The sequence below is a fragment of the Borostomias antarcticus genome, assembly GCF_949987555.1.
Source record: "Borostomias antarcticus genome assembly, chromosome: 22".
NCBI classification, from domain to species: domain Eukaryota; kingdom Metazoa; phylum Chordata; class Actinopteri; order Stomiiformes; family Stomiidae; genus Borostomias; species Borostomias antarcticus.
In genome coordinates this window covers 11451770-11461769 of record NC_140255.1, presented here as the reverse complement: position 1 = coordinate 11461769, position 10000 = coordinate 11451770, and the positions used below count along the sequence as shown (strand labels likewise).

General features: G+C 47.1%; 1 protein-coding gene across 5 annotated transcripts in view; it reads right to left on the bottom strand.

Moving 5' to 3' along the window:
• Positions 1-10000, bottom strand: part of nrxn1a (neurexin 1a) — a gene marked incomplete at both ends in the record, with an annotated part of 57590 nt that overhangs the window by 6101 nt on the left and 41489 nt on the right. For 4 of the 5 annotated variants that reach the window (XM_084456199.1, XM_084456198.1, XM_084456200.1 and 1 more), the window contains 8 exons: positions 359-448; positions 1417-1588; positions 2682-2863; positions 3105-3224; positions 5668-5841; positions 7546-7736; positions 8306-8687; positions 9949-10000. The exon at positions 9949-10000 is cut by the window's right edge and continues 71 nt beyond it. In XM_084456199.1, coding sequence (XP_084312325.1) covers positions 359-448; positions 1417-1588; positions 2682-2863; positions 3105-3224; positions 5668-5841; positions 7546-7736; positions 8306-8687; positions 9949-10000 — 1363 coding nt within the window. Of the gene's footprint in view, positions 1-358; positions 449-1416; positions 1589-2681; positions 2864-3104; positions 3225-5267; positions 5295-5667; positions 5842-7545; positions 7737-8305; positions 8688-9948 lie in introns of all 5 variants that reach the window. The other variant, XM_084456197.1, reaches the window with a different exon arrangement.

Genomic DNA, 10000 nt, shown 5'->3' with positions numbered 1-10000 from the left:
TTAATTTGATTCAACTTTGGCATAATTCTTTAGTGAATCCTTTAAAGTTTACAATGGGAGAAAACAACTTATTACAGACTCTTAATAAGGCACATTTTTATCAGTACTTTCACTACTTTCTGATTTATTCAGATTTATCTCTGCATTGTCCCTTTAACCTGATATTATCAGATCCACACTAAATACTTTCACAGCATTACAGTAACTCTGACAGTATTACACACTACAGCTGCTGCTTACACTTTTAAACTTAGTTATGGATTTAGATTTTAGACGTTAGTTGATGGTGCACAGTATCAACTTGCTTCATAATTGATTTTAAGCTGAAAATTTTAATGAATTTTAATCAGTGTTTTACCTTTGTCGAGTAGCCAATCGTCAACTACTCGACCGAGCCGATAGGGGATTCGCTGTCTGGCGATGGCCAGGCGCTCGTTATCAATGTTGCCTTTAATTTAGAGATGAAAACACAGTAATTACGCACATCCAAACGTGGTACAGGAGCTGGATACAACAAGAACAGCAATGAAAAGAAAGTAATTGTCTGCTCATTGTTTGCTGATTGTAAAGTGTGATTCTTATCAAGGCTGGTGATGCAGCAACGCCGTCTCAACTTTATTGACACTGTCAGAAGGGTACAAGTGAGCAGACTTTTACTCTCTGTTCATTGGCTTTGATTTAAAGAGACATTTCAGGGGTTAACATCTGCAAGAGCACAGGGAAAGGTAACAGCTGTCACATGATCCTGGAGGACTGCCTGGGTTTAGAGACAGAGCTCCATAGGAGCCTCACACACACCTCTCAACAAACTAGCGTTTAGCATTTTGTCTGAGAGCTATCTAACCTCAGTAAAAGTTAAAGCTGAATATCTAAAATTACAACTTTAAAGATGAAATAGGAAAACAACAAATATGAAACGTTTCAAAACCAAAGACTATGTTCAACCAAATACATTCATTTTCCTTTGGTCTTTTTCATTTTAGTTATACATTTACTCAACATATGTAATGATTTTAAGTTGCTGTTTGTCACAATGCACCAACTGTTATTAATTTCTTTTATGATAAAAAACAAGTGATACCTGAATTGAGTATTTTCATAGATAAGGTACATTTAACACTATTTAACATAACACATAACCATTCATATGAGTAAAAGCTACTGTTGAACAAATGGCTCATTTTGTTGTTTTAAACATTAAACATGTCATAACATACATTCATTATCTTTAGTAGACCACATGTTTTCGTAAAGAACATACACCAGTAAATCTGTTATCAACATTACTATACAGTACAACATTGTAAAACCATCAACTTGAGGGCTTGGGTTTAGCCCAGGACAGTGCTGTGATTGGTCACCCCCTGGAGGAAGTAGTGCTGTGGTTGGTGGGTGCGGTGCTGGGGGCGGGCCTACCTGAGGGGTAGCGTTCTATGACCGGCAGGTCGTCCAGCTGCAGGGTAGCGTTGCCTCCGCTGCGGGTAAAGCGAACTATGTGGTACTTCCCATCGTTGACAAACTTAGAGCTCTCCTCAATGTTGATGTCGTCGGTGCCGACGTTAAATACTACCCTTATGTTGCCCTTGTCCTGAGGAGAGACACAGGCAGCACAGGTTAGGCTTAGTGCCAGACCAAATTACTGAGAAAGAGAAGATGGGTACTGTGTGTGTGTGTGTGTGTGTGTGTGTGTGTGTGTGTGTGTGTGTGTGTGTGTGTGTGTGTGTGTGTGTGTGTGAGTAATGAGTATGAATGGGATGTGCATTGTCCCACATCTCACCTAGGTGCAAAACACAACAATTCAGGCGCTCCTTTGTGCCAGCGGCCAACAGATTCTATTACAGTGCCTGTGTGTTCCTGAGTGTTCCCGAGTGTTCCTGAGTGTTCCCTAGTGTTCCTGAGTGTTCCCTAGTGTTCCCGAGTGTTCCTGAGTGTTCCTGAGTGTTCCCGAGTGTTCCTGAGTGTTCCTGAGTGTTCCCGAGTGTTCCTGAGTGTTCCCTAGTGTTCCTGAGTGTTCCCTAGTGTTCCCGAGTGTTCCTGAGTGTTCCTGAGTGTTCCCTAGTGTTCCCGAGTGTTCCTGAGTGTTCCTGAGTGTTCCCGAGTGTTCCCCAGTGTTCCCGAGTGTTCCTGAGTGTTCCTGAGTGTTCCTGAGTGTTCCCGAGTGTTGTGGATGTGTGCATGCATGTATGTATATTTGAGTATTATTAGACTGTATGTATGTATGTATGTATGTATCCTATATTTATGCATACTGTATGTATATATTTCTTGTAATTAAGTTTGATCTATTATGTATATTCTCTATGTATATTCTTTATTCCGCTGTACTTTTTTCCCACTGCTGCTGTACTTTTCCACTGCTGAAACCCCAAGTTTCCTCCACTGGGATTACTAAAGTGTCTATGTGTGTGTGTGTATGTGTGTGTGTGTGTGTGTGTGTGTGTGTGTGAGAGAGAGAGAGAGAGAGAGAGAGAGAGAGTAATGAGCATGGGTGGGATGTGTGTGTGTGTGTGTGAGTAATGAGTATGGGTGGGGTGGGATGTGTGTGTGTGTGTGTGAGATAGAGAGAGAGAGAGAGAGAGAGAGAGAGTAATGGGCATGGGTGGGATGTGTGTGTGTGTGTGTGTGTGTGTGTGTGTGTGAGTAATGAGTATGGGTGGATGTGTATGTGTGTGTGTACTCACTATCTGCAGCTGTAGGTAGTCTCCCAGGCCAGAGGCACTGTCCACACGGAGGAGAGTGGACTGTTTCTGCTGGGTGCTGAAGCCCAGAGCCAGGCGGTCCGCTCGCGTGCTCGGACGCTCGTTAGGGGGCCATGTGTACACCACCACACCCCCGTCACGCCCAAATATATAGGTTGTACCAGCTACGGAAACACACAGCATACACACACATACACGCACACACACATACACGCACACATGAGCAAACAGATACAAGGAACTGTACAGTGCACACTGCCCTCTGGTGGCGATGATGTGTAGTATGTGTAACTGCAGGGCTGCGTTCAGTACCGCTGCAACGTGAGGAACTGTTCAGAGTTCAGAGATGCTGCAGAGCTATCACCCCGGAACAGGAAGTGGGAAACAATTATCGAGGAGGCTCACCGTCGTTGCAGAGCGGACCTCCGAACGACGTCATGCTGCAGTCACAGCTGAACCCCTCCCACAGCTGCAGACACACCCCCTGGTTAGAGCAAGACTCCTCCTGACAGGTGGTGCTTGGACCTGGGGGAGAGAGAGAGGGAGAAGGAGAGAGAGGGAGAGAGAGAGGGAGAGGGAGGGGGAGAGGGAGAGAGAGAGGGAGGGGGGTATAGCAGAATTAGAATAAGGACACAATTACGCCATAAGCCACTCAACGCCACTCAACCCCAAAATCTGGAGGCCCAGAGCACCAGTGGGTCTTGTGGGGTGTGGTCCTGTAGGGTTTGGTCCTGTAGGGTGTGGTCACGTAGGGTGTGGTCACGTAGGGTGTGGTCATGTGGGCTGTGGTCCTGTAGGGTGTGGTCATGTGGGGTGTGGTCCTGTAGGGTGTGGTCATGTAGGGTATGGTCCTGTGAGGTGATGTAGGGTGTGGTCACGTAGGGTGTGGTCACGTAGGGTGTGGTCATGTGGGCTGTGGTCCTGTAGGGTGTGGTCACGTAGGGTCTGGTCCTGTAGGGTGTGGTCCTGTGAGGTGATGTAGGGTGTGGTCACGTAGGGTGTGGTCACGTAGGGTGTGGTCATGTGGGCTGTGGTCCTGTAGGGTGTGGTCACGTAGGGTCTGGTCCTGTAGGGTGTGGTCCTGTGAGGTGATGTAGGGTGTGGTCACATAGGGTGTGGTCACGTAGGGTGTGGTCATGTGGGCTGTGGTCCTGTAGGGTGTGGTCATGTGGGCTGTGGTCCTGTAGGGTGTGGTCATGTGCCGTGTGGTCACGTAGGGTCTGGTCATGTAGGGTGTGGTCCTGTGAGGTGATGTAGGGTGTGGTCACGTAGGGTGTGGTCACGTAGGGTGTGGTCCTGTGAGGTGTGGTCATGTAGGGTGTGGTCACGTAGGGTGTGGTCATGTGGGCTGTGGTCCTGTAGGGTGTGGTCATGTGCCGTGTGGTTCTGTAGGGTGTGGTCACGTAGGGTGTGGTCATGTAGGGTGTGGTCCTGTGAGGTGTGGTCATGTAGGGTGTGGTCACGTAGGGTGTGGTCCTGTAGGGTGTGGTCTTGTGAGGTGTGGTCATGTAGGGTGTGGTCACATAGGATGTGGTCATGTGGGGTGTGGTCCTGTGAGGTGTGGTCATGTAGGGTGTGGTCCTGTGAGGTGTGGTCATGTAGGGTGTGGTCATGTAGGGTGTGGCCCTGTGAGGTGTGGTCATGTAGGGTGTGGTCATGTAGGGTGTGGTCATGTAGGGTGTGGCCCTGTGAGGTGTGGTCATGTAGGGTGTGGTCATGTTGGGGTGTGGTCATGTTCAGACTGAAGACTCCTCCCCCTCCCTCCTCCCTCCAGGCTGATATCCCTGTCCTGAACTGTCTGTGTGGAGCTCTTCACGTAGCTGGGGCAGTACTGCTGTGGTGTTAGTGGCGTTAGTGGCGTTAGTGGTGTTAGTGGCGTTAGTGGTGTTAGTAGCGTTAGTACACATATCTACAGGAGCTCCTGGGTGGAGTTAATGTAAACCCATCAGTAGTGTGGGTGATAACATGTGATCCTGTCACTTTCTCTCCATCTGACTTCAACTGCTCTATGGAAGACATCCTGTATCGTTTATTCTACCGCATTTGTGAATGAGCACATTGTATACTGTGGGCTGAATTCCATTTCAAATTCTGCTAAGCCTCCTGATGAGTCTCGGAAATGAGTCTCGTTGTGCTACTGATATACTGGAGATACTGAGATGTTGACAGCATGCATCAGTGTGGCTCCACTCAGCAGTCAGGGTTGTGGAGGGGCAGGGGGGGCGGGGTTATTAAACATAAGAGGGGCTGTTATGTTTAAGGGGGCAGGGTTAGAGGCACATGGGAGGGGTTAGAGACATGCCACTACTGTTGGTGATCCGGGTGAAGGAGGCGTGGTCAAACTCTAACTCGAGCAGTTGTGGTGTGATGTCACTACCGTGATGACGTCATTAAGGTGGGCCAGGAGAGGACAGGTCAGCGCCGGGTCACACCCCATGACCCCTGACCACACACCACCCCTGATCACATGGATCCACAGCGAGGGGGGGGGAGTAAACGCACACGCGCACGCACACACGCCCACATGCACACACATACACACACACACACACACACACAGTGATCTACCTTTCAAGTCAGCTTTCAGCAATGCAACTTTTGTAAGCCAAATGAAAAAACAAGCAAAATAAGAGATAATAGAGAGAATAGATGGTTAGTAAAAGCAGACAAATGCTAGTGATATCCATTCAGAGAGAGAGAGAGAGAGAGAGAGAGAGAAGAGAGGGAGAGAGAGAAGAGAGAGAGGGGGGATAGAGAGGGAGAGAGAGAAGAGAGAGGGAGGAGAGAGAGGGCGAGAGAGAGGGAGAGAGGGAGAGAGAGAGGGAGGGGTGAGAGAAAGAGAGGAGAGAGATAGATAGAACATGTGCATCATTTGGAAAACATGAACATGAGGAAAAAGAAAAAATAATAATCAAATGCTTCCTATGCGGTGTGTGTGTATGTGTGTGTGTGTGTTTGTATATCTCACCTTCGCAGCCTCTCTCCACCTGCCCTGTGGTTGCCAAGGCGTCCGCCAGCAGGTCAGGGAGACGGCCGTTGAGGTCGACTGTTGCTAGGCAGCCCTGGAAGCCCTCGCGGGAGTGGACCAGCTTGGGCAGGTCCTTGTACATCTCCTTGGCCACGCCTCCGATGTAAAGGTCACCTGTAGGGGCACAGCTCAGCCTGAGTAACAGCTTCATGAGGCTGTACTGCCCAGATACGCTCTCCTTCTGCAGGATACCACATGTGTCTGCTCATGTGTGCACCAGCGGAGGCTCGTCCATTGAGGTAGAGGAGGACAGTCCTCCTCAGTTTTTGGAGAGAAGAGAGGGATTAAAATATAAATATATGCATTTATTTATTTATAATTAATATTTAATATTATCTCCGGTTTGTTCATACATCAGGTTTTCCCTATGGATAAAAACCCATTATTGAAATTACATCTATAACATGTGTAACAACAGTGACATCTATAACATGCAGCTGAAGGACCCATAGATATCTATGGAAGGGAGGAATTTCTCCCTTGGGCGTGTCCCTTTGGGGTCTATCAGTGTAATGCAATTTTTTCATGCTAATTTGTGATTGGCCAAAACGCTGAATAATTACCACAAGGGAGGACAGTACTCTGAACAGGATTTAATGATTGACATTTTTGTTAGTCCAATCACATTCCAGATTCCAGATTTACCACAGTGAAGGCCGATTGAGTCGGCGTTGATGTCTGTGTTTCTCTTCCCTGTGCCATTGAAGACTTTTTATGTGTTCGTAGCTCCATAATATAATACATCCGAAAGTATTATGGGACATATTATACATCAAACTGTTCGTCTATTTGTCTTGATTCTAGCCATCTAAATATCTAAGATGACATAAATACTTTTTGAGCTAGAGCCGTCTGAACACGACAGTTCCACTGGCTGGCTATAGCTGATAAGGTTAGCTACGAGGTGCACGTCAGGCTACGGCATAGGCAGGCACGCAGATTGGCTGGTGGTGCAAACTGTCGGCAACTCGTCCAAAACATTTCTAGACACTGGGTCGCAACACCGGATCGGAGAAATCCACAGCCTGGCTCCTGCTTGCGTGAGAATTGATCGCTTTGCGGTGCTTATTCCTCATCCAGTGATGGATGGGTGGATGGAAAACTTTCAACTAAATGTTCATATTGTTCTGATTATTGTAGGCTATAGCAACATAACTGTTGGATACTGCATTTGCTGTGCAACGTATTCCATTGTCCAGTTGTCAAATCTATTTGCCAACAAACTGTTTGAGAGCCAGCACACCTGTGTCCCCTAATCAAAAACATTTTCCATATATCACCTAACCTCTCCAGCACCTCACCAATATCAATTATTTTCTCTCTTTAGAGAAGAGTACAATCCATTACAACAACTATTGCTTACAATGTTTTATTGTTGTTTTGTAATATTTTATCATGAATATGATAAATAAATGCTGCATGTAGTTAAAGAAAGTGTTATTCCGTTTTTCATATGCTAAAATTGACTGTAAATCCACATTTTAAAGCTGATATTTCAAATAATTACTGACTGAGGGAAAGTGCCCCTCGGTGCCCATGGGCGGTTCGCCTCTCTTCCTTCTGTCCTCAGTTTTTTGAGTCACCAGTCGCCTATGGTGTGTACTAGTACTGTATGTAAGTAAGTGAGTGAGTAAGTGAGTGAGAGAGAGAGATTGAGAGAGAGTGAGAGAGAGAGAGAGAGAGAGGGAGAGAGAAAGACAGAGAGAGAGAAAGTGTGTGCATGTTTGTGTGTGTATGTACGTTAAGTGAGTGAGCGAGTGAGAGACAGGGAGAGAGAGAAAGTGTGTGTGTTTGGGGGGGGGGGGGTGCCCCTCGTACCCTTCAGGTCCAGGTTCTTGGCCCCCATGGTGGTCTGCGTGGTGACCTTGGTGTCGATCTTGACCGTGTGCAAGTTGTTGGTGTCCCTGGAGATCAGCACGTTGTGCCAGTGGTTGTCGTTCAGGGGGGTGTTAGAGTTGCCTTTGATCAGGTGGGCACCGTTGCCCAGGTCCGAGATGTAGTGGAGATAGCTGGTGGGGGGAGACAAGCATGCACACGCGCGCACACACACACACACACACACACACACACACACACACACACACACACACACACACACACACACACAACCATGCGCACACATGAACGTCAGGCCACTTCACTTTAATTCAAACAAGACCAACAACTTACCCTATATCTGTAACTGGCCATATTGTACAGTACACTGTAGTTATATTTTGTCTTCATATATCATATTAGCAGCTAGGTTAAATATGGGGGGATGTGCATAGCAGTATTATAATAAGGAGAAAATTACAAAACCCTAACTCAACCCCGAAGTCTGCAATGATATTGCATGTTGAGTTTTCCTGGTCAGTCCACACTGTTTACAAAAACTCAACGTGCAATGTCATCGCTAGTCACAGCCTACGTGGTAAAGGAATACTTAACATCTATTCACTTCTGCAACCCTGCAGATTTAAACCCATTCATTCGTTACAGTAGATATACTACTGTATATCTACTGTAAGCAGTATTAAATGTAGCACCTTTAAGACTCAGATCTGTGTGTGTGTGTGTGTGTGTGTGTGTGTCTCACCCCTTCACCAGCTCCACCACTATGAAGTCGTTGCCGTCGCCCCTGTTGAAGAGGATGAGTCCATCCGGGGAGGTGGTCTTAAACTGCAGGAACAGGTGCATGGAGTAGTAGGCCTGCAGCGTGGGCAGCGTCACGAAGCTGCCACGCGACCGGAAGGTGACCGGGTCGGCCACGATGCTCTTGTAGCCGATGACGGCGTTCAGTTCGCAGTAGTCGATGTCGCCGTTCTTGCAGAGGTCGATGTAGGGCATGCCGTTGAGGGTCAGGCCCTGCAGGTGCCCGATGAAGTTGGACGGCACGGCGGGCATGAAGCGCTTCTCCGTCACGATGCCCGTCTCCACGTTGTGGAACTCCAGCTGGGTGTGGTCCCCTGCCATCTGACCTGGGGCGGGTTCAGGGGTTAGGGGTGAGAGGTTAAAGCCGGACAGGGGAGTGTGTTATTTTTAGGGAACATCTTCCCATGGGACTACAGGTGGAAATTAGCCTCTGGCTACAACCTGGCTAGTTTACAATCTCTGTTTGTATTGCTAAAATCATATAGTGATTGTTCATTAACTTGTCACTCAACAAATAAATCAATCAAATCATAACAAATCACATCAAATCCAGCATCCAGACACTGAGCTTTATAGAGGAATCAGATCAGATATTGCTGGGAGGATCAAGACATCGTCACTGGAAAGTGACTTGAAGTTTGAGGTGAAAGGTGACGCTTTTAGAAAAGGTGTGTTGTCTATGATCTTTACACGCCTTTCCCCACTTGCTCCAGCACGCATGCGCACAGGCCAGCGCGCAGACTGGCTATTCTCCGGCTCACATTCTCTGCGCTACGATCGGATTGTTGCTGACGAATGACGACGACAATATTCTCGGCACCAACAACGATCGTAGCGCAGAGAATGTGAGCCGGAGAATAGCCAGTCTGCGCGCTGGCCTGTGTGCATGCGTGCTGGAGCAAGTGGGGAAAGGCGTGTAAAGATCATATTACAGAGGCTAAAGACCCCGTATTTGAAAACCACAACAATGGCTCGCGTTGAGGAATCTCAACTGTCGATTCATCCAATCTGATTGATGAAAACAACCGTTTAGCCGCCGAAAATAGATTTTGAGAAACTGCATTCTCGGTGCCCCGATCACCGTCATTACATGGATATACTGGCTCGCGCTGGATTTTAAATTTCTTCTACAGGCCTCCGAACTACACAAAAGTGATCTCGGTGAGTCAAACTTCTTATAATATGTCGTAAATAAGGTCCAGGTTGTCAAAAACGAGCATTTCCCTTTAAGGACAATATATCACATCTGTGTGTTTGGTTAAGGACAATATAACACATCTGAGTGTTTGGTTAAGGACAATATAACACATCTGTGTGTCTGGTTAAGGACAATATAACACATCTGTGTGTCTGGTTAAGGACAATATAACACATCTGTGTGTCTGGTTAAGGACAATATAACACATCTGTGTGTTTGGTTAAGGACAATATAACACATCTGTGTGTCTGGTTAAGGACAATAAAACACAACATGTGTGTCTGGTTAAGGACAATAAAACACAACATGTGTTGTTTAGAACATCTGTTCTAAGACTATAGGGGTCTGGGGTTGAGGACCAGGTGTTTGGGTATGGTTTCCATGGTTACCTTCGGCAGGCTGCAGGTCATCAACGGTGAGTTTGAGGCTCTTGCCGCGGCG